The 18,090-nt window shown below is 42.9% G+C and overlaps 1 protein-coding gene across 5 annotated transcripts; it reads left to right on the top strand.

Moving 5' to 3' along the window:
- Positions 1-10,647: 10,647 nt before the first annotated feature.
- On the top strand, positions 10,648-17,613 carry LOC140076757 (protein kinase C delta type-like). Of its 5 annotated transcripts, XM_072123444.1 has the most exons (8): positions 10,648-11,089; positions 14,760-15,331; positions 15,452-15,595; positions 15,703-15,828; positions 15,908-16,232; positions 16,597-16,669; positions 16,929-17,381; positions 17,485-17,613. In XM_072123444.1, exons 1-5 carry the CDS (start codon positions 10,735-10,737, stop codon positions 16,031-16,033), a joined length of 1,323 nt encoding a protein of 440 aa, XP_071979545.1. In that variant the 5' UTR covers positions 10,648-10,734; the 3' UTR covers positions 16,034-16,232; positions 16,597-16,669; positions 16,929-17,381; positions 17,485-17,613. The 5 variants fall into 5 exon arrangements, with proteins under 5 accessions (XP_071979545.1, XP_071979544.1, XP_071979543.1 ...); XM_072123443.1 differs by having other exon boundaries at positions 16,597-17,381; XM_072123442.1 differs by having other exon boundaries at positions 15,908-16,669.
- The last annotated feature ends 477 nt before the right edge of the window (positions 17,614-18,090 follow it).

Below are 18,090 nucleotides of genomic sequence, written 5' to 3'. Positions count from 1 at the left end.
GTGATGTGAGACAGACCAGGTGTCATATACGTCTATGGGACTGTGATCACGGTCGCCCTTATGTCAGTGTGCTCGAGGCCTTACCCTGTTAAAATTCAGTTTTTGCTGTGGATCACCTAACCCCCCCTCTTTCCCCTGGCAGCAGGACATGGGACTTACACAGCAGTAGCCTCTTTGATCCTCCTACCAGATATCTTCAGTGCGCCGCTACGAGGAGCTGCGCACCCTCGTCCGCGAAGCTGGAGTTCTGCGCATGCGCAGTAGCTCAAGCTTCGGAGCAGTGACTGTGCAGCTGCGCGCCGAAGATATGTGGTAGGAGGATCAAAGAGGCTACTGGGGCGTGGAGTAGCCACCCCGTGTAACCTCAGCTCCAGCTACTCCACAGCCTCTTTAGAAAATTAGCATATTGGGGGACTAAAAGTTATAAAAAGATACAGGGGACGTGAGGATTAGCCCTTAAAAGGGCTATCCTCACGTATAATAGAGGCACCTACCACCCGATCTAACTTAATAGTGGTAGGTTTCCTTTAAAGAGCAACAGCTGCATTTCCCACCGTAGGCTTATACTCGAGTCAATAACTTTTCAAATTTTTTTTGTGGTAAACTTGGCTTTTACTCGAGTATGTACAGTATGAATATTTTTTTTCCTCATAGTGAAATGGCCAAAGAAAAGGGGACCTTATAGATGTGTGTGGGATTCTATAGAAAAAGGGGTATTACAGTAGCCCCTTTCTTATATAGACAGACAGAAAAAGGTGCACTTTCAGGATGGGTTCATGAGGTTTGAATACTTTCACAAGACAATGTATATAAGGACAACTCTTTCTATACCAATCCACCCTTTCCCCTAAGGATCTTGGTTTCTTTTCCTGGCACCCGCTATAGGTCAGCTATATCCTCCTTATACACTAGTGGCCAACATTTTACACAATACTCCCATGTGCGGTCAGACTTTTGATTTGTATAAATGATAAATGTGTCCTTATTAAAAGCATCTATTCTTCTCTTTGTTGTTTACTTTACAGAGTGTTATCCAAAAATATTGCAATTCTGCTCTGTAATCCCTGTATGAGGTCATTAATAAAATGATTAAATAGATGCCCCAAGACTGACCCTTATGGCAACACACTGGAAATTGGGATACAAAATTAAAAATGTCCTAATAATGACAACCCTCTGTTTTATTTTATTTTTAACTGTACATTTTTATTAAGGTTTTATCAGGAATAAAAAGTAATACAGTATAGTGGGTAGTGCAGACAACCCTCTATTTTCTATCAATGCCCCAATTGTCTTGGAGCATCTGGCACCTTCCTTAGGTCCGGACTAGTAGTAACCTCCTCTTACACGTGGATCAGATGGATTAGTATGAAAGGACTGAGATAAATCAGGATAAGATCTTTGAATAAACATCTGTTTTTGACCACTTCATGAATATTGATACCCCATTTACTGTACATGATTAGCAATACCCTGCCCTCAAGAATGATTCTTCCAGGGATGACAGTCAACATCTTCTATTGAATTTCCTAATTTCCCCCTTCCTGGTATGGCACAAGGTACCGGAATGATCGCAAGGGGAACTTTTATTGGTTGTCCTTCAAATCTCAATGATATATTCTATAAATACTGTAAAATGACCTGATCCATCAGTAGGGTAAGAACTATAGGAAAATGTTCAGCTAATTGCACCAAATGTGTCTCTATGATGATCTATAATACTGGAGACCCTTAGATCAGACGTGTTATACTGGAGACCCCTATGTAGAGCAGATCTATAATACTGGAGACCCTCAGATCAGACATGTTATAGTGGAGACCCCTATGTAGAGCAGATCTATAATACTGGAGGCCCCCAAATCAGAAGTGTTTTACTAGAGACCCCTATATAGAGCAGATCTACAATACTGGAGACCCCCAGATCAGACGTGTTCTAGTGGAGACCCCTATATAGAGCAGATCTATAATACTGGAGACCCTCAGATCAGATGTGTTATACTGGAGACCTCTATATAGAGCAGATCTATAATACTGGAGACCCTCAGATCAGACGTGTTATACTGGAGACCCCTATATACAACAGATCTATAATACTGGAGGCCCCCAAATCAGAAGTGTTTTACTAGAGACCCCTATATAGAGCAGATCTATAACACTGGAGACCCCCAGATCAGACGTGTTCTAGTGGAGACCCCTATATAGAGCAGATCTATAATACTGGAGACCCTCAGATCAGACGTGTTATACTGGAGACCCCTATATAGAGCAGATCTATAATACTGGAGACCCCCAGATCAGACGTGTTATACTGGAGACCCCTATATAGAGCAGATCTATAATACTGGAGACCCCCAGATCAGACGTGTTATAGTAAAGACCCCTATGTAGAGCAGATCTATAATACTGGAGACCCCCAGATCAGACGTGTTATAGTGGAGACCCCTATATGGAGCAGATCTATAATACTGGAGACAATCAGATCAGACGTGTTATACTGGAGACAGATATATTGAGCAGATCTATAATACTGGAGACCCCCTGATCAGACGTGTTATAGTAAAGACCCCTATGTAGAGCAGATCTATAATACTGGAGACCCCCAGATCATACGTGTTATAGTGGAGACCCCTATATGGAGCAGATCTATAATACTGGAGACAATCAGATCAGACGTGTTATACTGGAGACCCCTATATAGAGCAGATCTATAATACTGGAGACCCTCAGATCAGCCGTGTTCTAGTGGAGACCCCTATATACAACAGATCTATAATACTGGAGGCCCCCAAATCAGAAGTGTTTTACTAGAGACCCCTATATAGAACAGATCTATAACACTGGAGACCCCCAGATCAGACGTGTTATAGTGGAGACCCCTATATACAGCAGATCTAAAATACTGGAGACCCTCAGATCAGACGTGTTCTAGTGGAGACCCCAATATAGAGCAGATCTATAATACTGGAGACCCCCAGATCAGACGTGTTCTAGTGGAGACCCCTATATACAACAGATCTATAATACTGGAGGCCCCCAAATCAGAAGTGTTTTACTAGAGACCCCTATATAGAGCAGATCTACAATACTGGAGACCCCCAGATCACACGTGTTCTAGTGGAGAACCCTATATAGAGCAGATCTATAATACTGGAGACCCTCAGATCAGATGTGTTATACTGGAGACCCCTATATAGAGCAGATCTATAATACTGGAGACCCTCAGATCAGACGTGTTATACTGGAGACCCCTACATACAACAGATCTATAATACTGGAGGCCCCCAAATCAGAAGTGTTTTACTAGAGACCTCTATATAGAGCAGATCTATAACACTGGAGACCCCCAGATCAGACGTGTTCTAGTGGAGACCCCTATATAGAGCAGATCTATAATACTGGAGACCCTCAGATCAGATGTGTTATACTGGAGACCCCTATATAGAGTAGATCTATAATACTGGAGACCCTCAGATCAGATGTGTTATACTGGAGACCCCTATATAGAGCAGATCTATAATACTGGAGACCCCCAGATCAGACATGTTATACTGGAGAAAGATATATAGAGCAGATCTATAATACTGGAGACCCCCAGATCAGACGTGTTATAGTAAAGACCCCTATGTAGAGCAGATCTATAATACTGGAGACCCCCAGATCAGACGTGTTATAGTGGAGACCCCTATATGGAGCAGATCTATAATACTGGAGACAATCAGATCAGACGTGTTATACTGGAGACAGATATATAGAGCAGATCTATAATACTGGAGGCCCCCAAATCAGAAGTGTTTTACTAGAGACCCATATATATAGAGCAGATCTACAATACTGGAGACCCTTAGATCAGACGTGTTATACTGGAGACCCCTATGTAGAGCAGATCTATAATACTGGAGACCCTCAGATCAGACATGTTATAGTGGAGACCCCTATGTAGAGCAGATCTATAATACTGGAGGCCCCCAAATCAGAAGTGTTTTACTAGAGACCCCTATATAGAGCAGATCTACAATACTGGAGACCCCCAGATCAGACGTGTTCTAGTGGAGACCCCTATATAGAGCAGATCTATAATACTGGAGACCCTCAGATCAGATGTGTTATACTGGAGACCTCTATATAGAGCAGATCTATAATACTGGAGACCCTCAGATCAGACGTGTTATACTGGAGACCCCTATATACAACAGATCTATAATACTGGAGGCCCCCAAATCAGAAGTGTTTTACTAGAGACCCCTATATAGAGCAGATCTATAACACTGGAGACCCCCAGATCAGATGTGTTATACTGGAGACAGATATATTGAGCAGATCCATAATACTGGAGACAATCAGATCAGACGTGTTATACTGGAGACCCCTATATAGAGCAGATCTATAATACTGGAGACCCCCAGATCAGACGTGTTATACTGGAGACCCCTATATAGAGCAGATCTATAATACTGGAGACCCCCAGATCAGACGTGTTATACTGGAGACAGATATATTGAGCAGATCTATAATACTGGAGACCCCCTGATCAGAAGTGTTATAGTAAAGACCCCTATGTAGAGCAGATCTATAATACTGGAGACCCCCAGATCAGACGTGTTATAGTGGAGACCCCTATATACAACAGATCTATAATACTGGAGACCCCCAAATCAGACGTGTTATACTGGAGACCCCTATATAGAGCAGATCTATAATACTGGAGACCCCCAGATCAGACGTGTTATACTGGAGACCCCTATATAGAGCAGATCTATAATACTGGAGACCCCCAGATCAGACGTGTTATACTGGAGACAGATATATTGAGCAGATCTATAATACTGGAGACCCCCTGATCAGAAGTGTTATAGTAAAGACCCCTATGTAGAGCAGATCTATAATACTGGAGACCCCCAGATCAGACGTGTTATAGTGGAGACCCCTATATGGAGCAGATCTATAATACTGGAGACAATCAGATCAGACGTGTTATACTGGAGACAGATATATAGAGCAGATCTATAATACTGGAGACCCCCTGATCAGACGTGTTATAGTGGAGACCCCTATATGGAGCAGATCTATAATACTGGAGACAATCAGATCAGACGTGTTATACTGGAGACAGATATATTAAGCAGATCTATAATACTGGAGACCCCCTGATCAGAAGTGTTATAGTAAAGACCCCTATGTAGAGCAGATCTATAATACTGGAGACCCCCAGATCAGACGTGTTATAGTGGAGACCCCTATATACAACAGATCTATAATACTGGAGACCCCCAAATCAGACGTGTTATACTGGAGACCCCTATATAGAGCAGATCTATAATACTGGAGACCCCCAGATCAGACGTGTTATACTGGAGACCCCTATATAGAGCAGATCTATAATACTGGAGACCCCCAGATCAGACGTGTTATACTGGAGACAGATATATTGAGCAGATCTATAATACTGGAGACCCCCTGATCAGAAGTGTTATAGTAAAGACCCCTATGTAGAGCAGATCTATAATACTGGAGACCCCCAGATCAGACGTGTTATAGTGGAGACCCCTATATGGAGCAGATCTATAATACTGGAGACAATCAGATCAGACGTGTTATACTGGAGACAGATATATAGAGCAGATCTATAATACTGGAGACCCTCAGATCAGCCGTGTTCTAGTGGAGACCCCTATATACAACAGATCTATAATACTGGAGGCCCCCAAATCAGAAGTGTTTTACTAGAGACCCCTATATAGAACAGATCTATAACACTGGAGACCCCCAGATCAGACGTGTTATAGTGGAGACCCCTATATACAGCAGATCTATAATACTGGAGACCCTCAGATCAGACGTGTTCTAGTGGAGACCCCAATATAGAGCAGATCTATAATACTGGAGACCCCCAGATCAGACGTGTTCTAGTGGAGACCCCTATATACAACAGATCTATAATACTGGAGGCCCCCAAATCAGAAGTGTTTTACTAGAGACCCCTATATAGAGCAGATCTACAATACTGGAGACCCCCAAATCACACGTGTTCTAGTGGAGACCCCTATATAGAGCAGATCTATAATACTGGAGACCCTCAGATCAGATGTGTTATACTGGAGACCCCTATATAGAGCAGATCTATAATACTGGAGACCCTCAGATCAGACGTGTTATACTGGAGACCCCTACATACAACAGATCTATAATACTGGAGGCCCCCAAATCAGAAGTGTTTTACTAGAGACCCCTATATAGAGCAGATCTATAACACTGGAGACCCCCAGATCAGACGTGTTCTAGTGGAGACCCCTATATAGAGCAGATCTATAATACTGGAGACCCTCAGATCAGATGTGTTATACTGGAGACCCCTATATAGAGCAGATCTATAATACTGGAGACCCTCAGATCAGATGTGTTATACTGGAGACCCCTATATAGAGCAGATCTATAATACTGGAGACCCCCAGATCAGACATGTTATACTGGAGAAAGATATATAGAGCAGATCTATAATACTGGAGACCCCCAGATCAGACGTGTTATAGTAAAGACCCCTATGTAGAGCAGATCTATAATACTGGAGACCCCCAGATCAGACGTGTTATAGTGGAGACCCCTATATGGAGCAGATCTATAATACTGGAGACAGTCAGATCAGACGTGTTATACTGGAGACAGATATATAGAGCAGATCTATAATACTGGAGACCCTCAGATCAGATGTGTTATACTGGAGACCCCTATATAGAGCAGATCTATAATACTGGAGACCCTCAGATCAGACGTGTTATACTGGAGACCCCTACATACAACAGATCTATAATACTGGAGGCCCCCAAATCAGAAGTGTTTTACTAGAGACCCCTATATAGAGCAGATCTATAACACTGGAGACCCCCAGATCAGACGTGTTCTAGTGGAGACCCCTATATAGAGCAGATCTATAATACTGGAGACCCTCAGATCAGATGTGTTATACTGGAGACCCCTATATAGAGCAGATCTATAATACTGGAGACCCTCAGATCAGATGTGTTATACTGGAGACCCCTATATAGAGCAGATCTATAATACTGGAGACCCCCAGATCAGACATGTTATACTGGAGAAAGATATATAGAGCAGATCTATAATACTGGAGACCCCCAGATCAGACGTGTTATAGTAAAGACCCCTATGTAGAGCAGATCTATAATACTGGAGACCCCCAGATCAGACGTGTTATAGTGGAGACCCCTATATGGAGCAGATCTATAATACTGGAGACCCCCAGATCAGACATGTTATACTGGAGAAAGATATATAGAGCAGATCTATAATACTGGAGACCCCCAGATCAGACGTGTTATAGTAAAGACCCCTATGTAGAGCAGATCTATAATACTGGAGACCCCCAGATCAGACGTGTTATAGTGGAGACCCCTATATGGAGCAGATCTATAATACTGGAGACAATCAGATCAGACGTGTTATACTGGAGACAGATATATAGAGCAGATCTATAATACTGGAGACCCTCAGATCAGATGTGTTATACTGGAGACCCCTATATAGAGCAGATCTATAATACTGGAGACCCTCAGATCAGACGTGTTATACTGGAGACCCCTACATACAACAGATCTATAATACTGGAGGCCCCCAAATCAGAAGTGTTTTACTAGAGACCCCTATATAGAGCAGATCTATAACACTGGAGACCCCCAGATCAGACGTGTTCTAGTGGAGACCCCTATATAGAGCAGATCTATAATACTGGAGACCCTCAGATCAGATGTGTTATACTGGAGACCCCTATATAGAGCAGATCTATAATACTGGAGACCCTCAGATCAGATGTGTTATACTGGAGACCCCTATATAGAGCAGATCTATAATACTGGAGACCCCCAGATCAGACATGTTATACTGGAGAAAGATATATAGAGCAGATCTATAATACTGGAGACCCCCAGATCAGACGTGTTATAGTAAAGACCCCTATGTAGAGCAGATCTATAATACTGGAGACCCCCAGATCAGACGTGTTATAGTGGAGACCCCTATATGGAGCAGATCTATAATACTGGAGACAATCAGATCAGACGTGTTATACTGGAGACAGATATATAGAGCAGATCTATAATACTGGAGGCCCCCAAATCAGAAGTGTTTTACTAGAGACCCCTATATAGAGCAGATCTACAATACTGGAGACCCCCAGATCAGACGTGTTCTAGTGGAGACCCCTATATAGAGCAGATCTATAATACTGGAGACCCTCAGATCAGATGTGTTATACTGGAAACCTCTATATAGAGCAGATCTATAATACTGGAGACCCCCAGATCAGACGTGTTATACTGGAGACCTCTATATAGAGCAGATCTATAATACTGGAGACCCTCAGATCAGACGTGTTCTAGTGGAGACCCCTATATAGAGCAGATCTATAATACTGGAGACCCTCAGATCAGATGTGTTATACTGGAGACCCCTATATAGAGCAGATCTATAACACTGGAGACCCCCAGATCAGACGTGTTCTAGTGGAGACCCTATATAGAGCAGATCTATAATACTGGAGACCCTCAGATCAGACATGTTATACTGGAGACCCCTATATAGAGCAGATCTATAATACTGGAGACCCCCAGATCAGACGTGTTATACTGGAGACCCCTATATAGAGCAGATCTATAATACTGGAGACCCTCAGATCAGACGTGTTATACTGGAGACCCCTATATAGAGCAGATCTATAATACTGGAGACCCCCAGATCAGACGTGTTATACTGGAGACCCCTATATAGAGCAGATCTATAATACTGGAGACCCCCAGATCAGACGTGTTATACTGGAGACAGATATATTGAGCAGATCTATAATACTGGAGACCCCCTGATCAGACGTGTTATACTGGAGACCCCTATATAGAGCAGATCTATAATACTGGAGACCCCCAGATCAGACGTGTTATAGTGGAGACCCCTATATGGAGCCGATCTATAATACTGGAGACAATCAGATCAGACGTGTTATACTGGAGACCCCTATATACAGCAGATCTATAATACTGGAGACCCTCAGATCAGACGTGTTCTAGTGGAGACCCCAATATAGAGCAGATCTATAATACTGGAGACCCCTATATACAACAGATCTATAATACTGGAGGCCCCCAAATCAGAAGTGTTTTACTAGAGACCCCTATATAGAGCAGATCTACAATACTGGAGACCCCCAGATCACACGTGTTCTAGTGGAGACCCCTATATAGAGCAGATCTATAATACTGGAGACCCTCAGATCAGATGTGTTATACTGGAGACCCCTATATAGAGCAGATCTATAATACTGGAGACCCTCAGATCAGACGTGTTATACTGGAGACCCCTACATACAACAGATCTACAATACTGGAGGCCCCCAAATCAGAAGTGTTTTACTAGAGACCCCTATATAGAGCAGATCTATAACACTGGAGACCCCCAGATCAGACATGTTCTAGTGGAGACCCCTATATAGAGCAGATCTATAATACTGGAGACCCTCAGATCAGATGTGTTATACTGGAGACCCCTATATAGAGCAGATCTATAATACTGGAGACCCTCAGATCAGATGTGTTATACTGGAGACCCCTATATAGAGCAGATCTATAATACTGGAGACCCCCAGATCAGACGTGTTATACTGGAGAAAGATATATTGAGCAGATCTATAATACTGGAGACCCCCAGATCAGACGTGTTATAGTAAAGACCCCTATGTAGAGCAGATCTATAATACTGGAGACCCCCAGATCAGACGTGTTATAGTGGAGACCCCTATATGGAGCAGATCTATAATACTGGAGACAATCAGATCAGACGTGTTATACTGGAGACAGATATATAGAGCAGATCTATAATACTGGAGACCCCCAGATCAGACGTGTTATAGTGGAGACCCCTATATACAGCAGATCTATAATACTGGAGACCCCAAGTGCAGACCTAAAATAGTACCGAACCTATAATAGTGGAGACCCCCAGGACATATATGTAATACAGGAGACCTCCAGATAAGACAAAAAAATACTCACCTCCCCTGGCTCTCTTTCCTCTCCTGTTGCAGGAGCAGTGCAATGCACAGATCAAGAATGGACCTGGGAGCTGTGAGTACCATAGGGATGACATGTACTCAACGCACTTGTGGTCCCCGGCTGCTCTGTTGGCCCACACATAGAACCAATGTCAGAAGACAGAGAAAAGCAGGAGATACCCGGGTGTGTGATAATGTACTCATAGCTACCCTGTCTCCTGTACCAATGACTGCTGCCATCATTAGTCTCAGCCGGGAGAGGGCCACAACCTGAGTCTCTCCGGGGAGCAGGTTGTGCACCGCTGATCTAAAGCGTCTGATATGGTGGAACCACTGCAGGTTATTTGGTGGATTCATAAAGGCATTAACATCATTAGAACAAGACATATATGGCGGATGTTTCTTCTACCATTTATGTAACTTGAATTAATCTACACATTTTTGACAAATGTTGTTCGATAAAACTTCCCGATGTATTTATTGAAAGACCAGATGTGAAATTGGTGCACTTGGAATATGTCTATACTATGGCTCAGGTCTATCGGTCAGCTACTGGTCACATGACCAGCGATGGTCGTGCGGCAAATGTGTTGTCTAGGATTGATGGTAGTTGACAGTTGACGGTGACAGTTGGAGGTGGACAGTCAACACTGGATATTACTGCTGACCCAAAGGAAAGCGCTTTCATGGATTCGGAGGAAGAGGAGATAGTGAAGAGGAGGAGAAAGAAGAAGAGAAGACCAACCTCTGGCCCATCGGCTGATGGGCAGAGCGGGATAGAGGACGAAGATTTCGTCTTCAAGAGGAGAAGACCCAAGAAGCGACGCACCGTCCCGTCCTCATCTGATGAAGAACAGAAGACGCCTAAAAAGAGGAGCAAGAAGAGGAAGAGGAGAGCACCTTCCAGCTCCTCCAAGAAGTCTTCTACCCCACCAGATGATGAAGATGTCATCGTGCGCAGGAAAGGTGCCAAGAAGAGGAAATTTGTCTTGAACTCTTCACCTGAGTCTACAATCAAGACACAAGACCAGAGAGTCTCAGGTTAATACTTGTATACATATTGTAGAGGGAATTTCAGTAATATCATATAATCTGTCCAGTGGAAATGTTATTTGGGGTAGAGGGCATAGTTGTATAATTTTTGGGTTCACTTTGATCTCTAGAATAGGGTAGCCATGTCTCATACACCTTGTTATGCCTCCGTTAAGCTGCTACTGGTGCAGTTTTGTTGTTGGGCAATGGGATACATGGGACATTACTTATCATGTACCTGAATACTTTTATATTAGCTCATTCTAGTTTAGTTTAAACGTCTTCCATGCTTACATATGACATTTACGGCTATGGTGGGACATATTCCCTTAGTGGTGGCAGCAAGCCATTCTGCCGTTGCAAGGTGTTGACACTTTGGGCTATTGAAGAGTTCTGCCTTATACTGTTATATTTTCATGATGTGATTAATTTTTTTAGAAAATAGCATTTCATAGTCTGAAGGTTTGACTATTGTATAAGTTTTTAATTCTGGGAAATGTAGCTATAGGGGAAATAAAATGGAAAAAAAACATGGCGTCAGTCATGTGACCCCTGACATTCATATAACTGTCCCCATCTTCTATATGTTTTTTTTTCCTTACAGTTAACTTTAATTACAAAATTATTGACAAGAGACAGGCAGCCATGTATATCCATGTATAATGATGTAGTTATATACAGATCGGTTTCCATTATTAGTCCTAGTCCTAGTCCATGTAAACACATGAATGTAACCCACTTGTGTATGTAACATGACGGACCCCATGTTTAGTCCTATTCTGTTAGTCCACGGATTTGTCACCCTTGGACTGTACCATTCTACTGTTTAATGTACCATTTCCTGTTCTACCATAAAATATATATATATATATTCCTAAATATTTCTAATTTCCTATTGGTGACCTCTGTTGACTTCTAATATCATTCATAATTTATTATACAGTGTACAGATCCTTATTTTAGCTGCTGCAGAACTTCTTTGTGTATGTATCATTAATTGGTTGTACATACACATAGGGAAGCCGTCCCCGCTCCCCATCTATTAACTGGTGATATTAGTCTTTATTGCATCATTGTTTTGCATGGACTTTCTGATTTTTGTGTTGTCATTGATGTAACACTTTGTTTACAGCACCTTCAGTATAGAACTTTATTACCAACTTAGCGCATGTCCTTTTGTTAGTTTCAGGTCCAGATTGGTGTCCAGACACCGGTATAGTTCAGGTCCACTGCGAGAGAGGGTGTTCAGATCTATCGGTTATTGTCTGGTTTTCTTCTGTAGGATCTGTAGAAGATAGATTTGTCCACAATCAGTTAATAATTGGTATTGGTTGTGTATTGAAAATTCATACCATTTTCCAATACACTTTCTATATTAATTCCTTCCAGTTTTCTAGATCTCTGAAATTCTATAGGAAGCTCCATTGTTTACTCCCTTTGATTAGAAATCTGTCCATGGTCATGTGATGTCACACAGGTGCACGGCTCGCTATATCCCTGGTCATGTGATGTCACACAGGTGCACGGCTCGCTATATCGCTGGTCATGTGATGTCACACAGGTGCATGGCTCGTTGTAAAACACAGCTCTCTGTGATTAAATGAGCCGTGCACCTGTGTAACAGCACATGACCAGGGGTATAACGAGCAGTGCACATGTGTGACATCACATGACCAGGAATATAATGAGCCATGCACCTGTGTGACATCACATGACCAGGGATATAAGGGGCCGTGAACATGTGTGACATCACATGACCAGGGATATAACGAGCTGTGCACCTGTGTGACATCACATGACCCGGGGTATAACGAACCACACGCCTGTGTGACATCACATGAACAGGGAGCATTGTTTTTTCACAGGAAGTGAACAATGAAACCTCCTGTTGAATGACAGCAAGCAGAGATCTAGAAAACAGTGAGGAATTGATACAGAAAGTATATTGGAAGATTGTATTCTTTTCATTACACAAACAATATGCTGCATGTGGACAACCCCTTTAACTCTATATAAAAAGAATTTCTAGTGGCCTGAGCTAGTTTACACAGGTGAAAAATTTCTGCAAAAGTCCATCTCCTATCGACTTAAATAAGGAATAAAAAATGTTGTGCCTTCTATGCTACATGGATGTAACTGAAAATCCACAAGGGTCAAAATTCACATCTGAAAACATGACACGCAGATTTTAACATGGAATCTAATCAGAAAATCCAGGATTTAAACATATCCATAGGATTATAAATAATAATAATTCATTTATTTATATAGCGCACACAGATTACGCAGTGCTGCACAGAGTTGCCACATCAGTCCCTGTCCCCAATGGGGCTCACAATCTAATCAAGTATGTTTTGGAGTGTGGGAGGAAACTGGAGAACCTGTAGGAAACACAGAGACAACATACAAACTCTTTGCAGATGTTGACCCTGGGACTTGAACCCAGATCCACAGCGCTTCAAGGCTGTTATGCTAACCACTGAGCCACCATGCTACCCTTTTTAGAGATGCTAGAAATGCTGAATATCATGTGTCGTTAACCCCTTAATGATACCGTGTGAAAAGGCTTTAATAAAGGGGGAATTTTTAGCGAATTTTCATATGTGGCAGTTTAAGGCTATAACTTCTTTTTTTTTTTTGAGTGCTAGTTAAAACGTCTTAAAAGTTGAAATATTTTTTTCATTTTTAGTAAGTGGGTAAAAGGCTTTTTTTGTAATTTACAGTATATATTTTTGGACATTTTCAAATGAACTCAAAATACACATTATTTATTTTGTTTTTCGTTCTCGGGTAAATTGGGCGACTATCGTGGTGCTTTTTGTAGTGTAGTGGGGGATTTATTTTTATTATATTGGGAAATGTGATTGTATTTTCATGAACATTTGTTCATATTTTGGTGTGTGTTTTTACTTTCTATGGCCCCCATGAGGTCATAAAAGATCGCTGGGGGACATTGTCACTGTTTTTCTAATTTTTTTTAATTTTTTTTTAACTTTTGCAAGTTTTCCCCTATAACTTAGGCATCTATTAGAGCCCCAGTTACAGGGGTAAACAACCCCCTGTGAGGGCAGACGTTGATCAGAGTTGCGCCGGCACTGCTTCAGCACAATGCAGTGAGGAACGGAGAGAGCAGAAGCGTTAATAAACCGCTCCTTCCTTTGCCCTAGGGTCTCCGGGTGAAGCCTCCTGTCTTGTACCTCCCCAGCCAGATATTTTTGACCATAAAATGGCCGCAGATGGACGGTCATGTGATCTCTATCTGACCATGAGCATTTTATGGTCAGGAATGTCTGGTTGATTAGGTAAAAGACAGAAGGCTTCACTTTATGAAGAAAGCAGAGCTGAACTTTTAATATATGTATATTGGTAAATTACCAAATTTCCTGCCCCCTGCACACTTATTACAAAAACATGAGGTAAATTGTCCAACTCCTTTCATCCTTAAAAGTAGATACAACATTGACTAAAATTCCCAGTCAGCGTGCACAACATATAGCAAATCTAAAAGGGATAGTCCCATTCAAAGTCTTCCAGAACTTCCAAAAAGTTGCAGGGGCAAACTCAGTCCAATGGTTCTCCATCCACTTCATTTGGAGGGAGGCCACTGGGGAGATATTAAAAAGGTATAAAATATCTCTGTAATTATCTTCTTACGTCTTTTACTCTTTCCTACTGACAGATGACAGCGGTGTCCGGCCATCCTGCTCTAGAAGCACAATCTCTGATACCATCAGACAGAGATTAACCTTCCATCATGTGCTCGGGCGAGGAAATTTTGGAAAGGTCGTCCTGGCAGAGGATACTTCTAACCATCAGAAGTACGCTGTTAAGATCATCAGCAAGAGATCCCTGCTCTCCACTGGCAATGAGGCGGATGTGTTGGTGGAGCACCGAGTCCTTCAGCTGGCATCTGGGAGCCCCTTCCTGGTCCGCAGTGACTTTGCATTCCAGACCAAGATGCTTGTTCTATTTGGGCTGGAATACATGAGCTGCGGGGACTTCCAACATCTCCTCCAGGTGACGGGGCGGCTTACCATCCCCAGCGCAACATTCTATGCCGCTGAGCTCGTGTGTGGCATCCAATTCCTCCACTCTAAGGGCGTCATCCACAGAGACCTCAAGCCCGAGAACATCCTGGTGGCTGAGTCGGGCCATATTAAGATCTCAGATTTCGGTCTCGCAATTGACAACATGCTTGGAGACCGCACAGCCACCGAATATGCTGGGACCGAAGGCTATGTGGCTCCTGAGGTGAGAGTTTTGCTTATTTTTACTGATGCAGTTGTATTAATGATGATTTTTTTTTCCAGTCTCCACAATGTTGGTCCCATGGTATAATCCATGTAGTAACTGTTCTCTCTTTTTTGGCAGATGGAGGCTGGCGAGGAGTATGGCGCCGGAGTGGACTGGTATTCATTTGGTGTCATCTTAAATGAAATGCTTACCAGCAAGTGCAAATATCATCCTGCACTTTATGACGCATCGTCCTCCGGCGCCAAAGACATCATCAGAAAGGTCAGTATTTCACTGTACAGATATGATTGTATTGTATTCACTGAAATCCCATCGTTTCTTAACAATTACTGTATTCACTCATTTATAATGACTTTTCTCTTTTTCAGCTCCTCCGGAAAGATCCCGCCAAGCGCTTAGGAGTCCACCGGAACATCCGTAGCCACCGGTTTTTCCAGCATATTGATTGGGTCTCTGTGGAAGCCCTTCGGATGCCCCCACCGCACATCCCTGTAGTAAGTAAATGGACAGACGTTGTGCCACTTTTCGTGTTAACATGTGATCAGGATACTCATCTATTTCTTTTCCTTACAGCCATCTACACCTCCCTGCCGTGCCAGACCATTCAACCTGGTCACAATGGAGGCAGCAGAGGCCATAATAGGACCCTTACCAGAGAAAGACCAGGCCATGTTCAGAGGGTTCTCCTTTGTCACCTGAGTGACCCTCTATGACACCGGCTCTAATGTCACCAGAGCGAGCTGTCCTCCTGAGCTCCTGGCAGAAAACATCCAGAAGACACCCGGATCATCCACCTGCACCTGGCACCGGAAGAACAGCATCTTCAAGGAGAAGGATGATGGAACTGAAGATCAACATCGCTGAGGGACCCGGCTAGTACACCAGCCAGCCGGAGGAGGTAAGTGGGAGCAGAACATCTGTGCTCCCCGCATAGGCATGTGAAAATAACTGGTAAGTAGATTTCCTCAAATTCTTGATAGCGCCACCTTGTAATGTTGTCTCGGATTTGAGAAAATCACTAGGTGCGTGATGGCTGGCTATGAAGGGGAGGAGGAGGCCGGATTAGCACATGCCTGTGTTACCTATATACAGAGTTATCCTCTGTGTATAGTTATTTAAAGAAAATCTTACCAGTATCCGGATTTCCTCTTGTCCATGACAGCGCTGTCATAGGTGAGGGGAAGAGGTGAGAGATGGCCGGCTATTAAGGGGTGGAGGAGGCCGGACCTTTTTTTTTTTTTTCCTTTCTTTTTCTTTTCCAGACTATAACTTCACCAATGAAGACCACTATAGATCTGACTACTAGACGACACAAGATCAGCACAGGTCATGGTGGTAAGTAGTAACACCTGTGCTCTCCACATAGGCATGTGTAATTCACCGGTAAGTAGATTTTCTCAAATTCAGGATAGCACCATCGTGTGATGTTATCTTGAATTTGAGAAAATCGCTAGGTGTGTGATGGCCGGCTATGAAGGGGAGGAGGAGGCCGGATTAGCACATGCCTATGCTACCTATATACAAAGTTATCCTCTGTATATAGTTATTTATATAAAATCTTACCAGTATCCGGATTTCCTCTTCTCTATGACAGCCCTGCCATAGGTGAGGGGAAGAGGTGAGAGATGGCCGGCTATTAAGGGGTGGAGGAGGCCGGACCTTCTTTTTTTTTAAATTTCAGATGAACATCCTACAGCAATCATCAAAAATAGACACCAATGGACCCGAATGATAGAGCAGCACATCAAATGGCAGTAAGTAAGACCAAAGTAACAGTGTGTAGTGTAGCCGCGAGTTGATTTCCTCCAACTCATGATAGCGCCAACTAATGCTGCTGTTTTGGGTTTAAGAAAATGAAGTGGTGCGCGATGGCCAGCTACTCTGGGATGGAGGAGCCCACATCACCAAATGCCTGTGTTTTTCTACTACACGCGGTCCCCTACTTAAGAACACCCGACCTCTAGTTACAAACGGGCCTGTGCTGTTCCATCTTCAGGGGCTCAATAACTTGATTTTGTCTTCTCTCACTCATACTGCACCATTGATGGTAAGTCTGAGTAACATATCGTCCTCTCATACACATTTTATTATATTATTATCATACAATAGTGATTAAACATGTGTATTTTTCTTTCTTCCACTGATATCAGGGCTCATCTGTCCAGGGATCTACATCCATGATACAGAGCAGCAGGAGCAGCGCCTATAGTCAGGCTGATGGAGGATTATACAGCATTGTTTACAGGATATTTACTTGTCTAATAAAGAAGTGAAAACTAGATTATTGCTTGTGATGACTGATATTGCCTTTTTTATAATCACGCACACACGGGGAGATTTATCAGAAGTGTCTAAGAGCAGAACTTTTCTAGTTGCCCATGGTGGCCAATCAGAGCTCAGCTTTCATTTTCCCACAGCTGTTTAGAAAATGAACGCTGAGCTCTGATTGGTTTCCAGGGGCAATGAGAATAGTTTTACCTCAGAAATGTATGATAAATCTCCCCCCATAGTACTGGTGCTCGGAGCTGCCACACATGTTTGGGGCTCAGTTACCAGTGAGGTTTGGGGTTATTCCAGTGTAGGTTACAACTGGTCCAGGTGGGTCAGGGAACGCCACTGTATGGCACTGAAGGAGTAATCAGAGTAGTGGTCAGAAGAAGCAGAGCATATAGTCACACCTGGGTCCAGGAGTCTTAGGGTGATGGCACACATGGCGTTTTGAACATGTTTTGGGCCCGTTTTTAAGCAGTCCTGTC

This window comes from Engystomops pustulosus, chromosome 9, assembly GCF_040894005.1.
Source record: "Engystomops pustulosus chromosome 9, aEngPut4.maternal, whole genome shotgun sequence".
Lineage (NCBI taxonomy): Eukaryota > Metazoa > Chordata > Amphibia > Anura > Leptodactylidae > Engystomops > Engystomops pustulosus.
The sequence above is the reverse complement of the archived record's forward strand: the minus strand, read 5'-3'. Positions and strand labels throughout refer to the sequence as shown.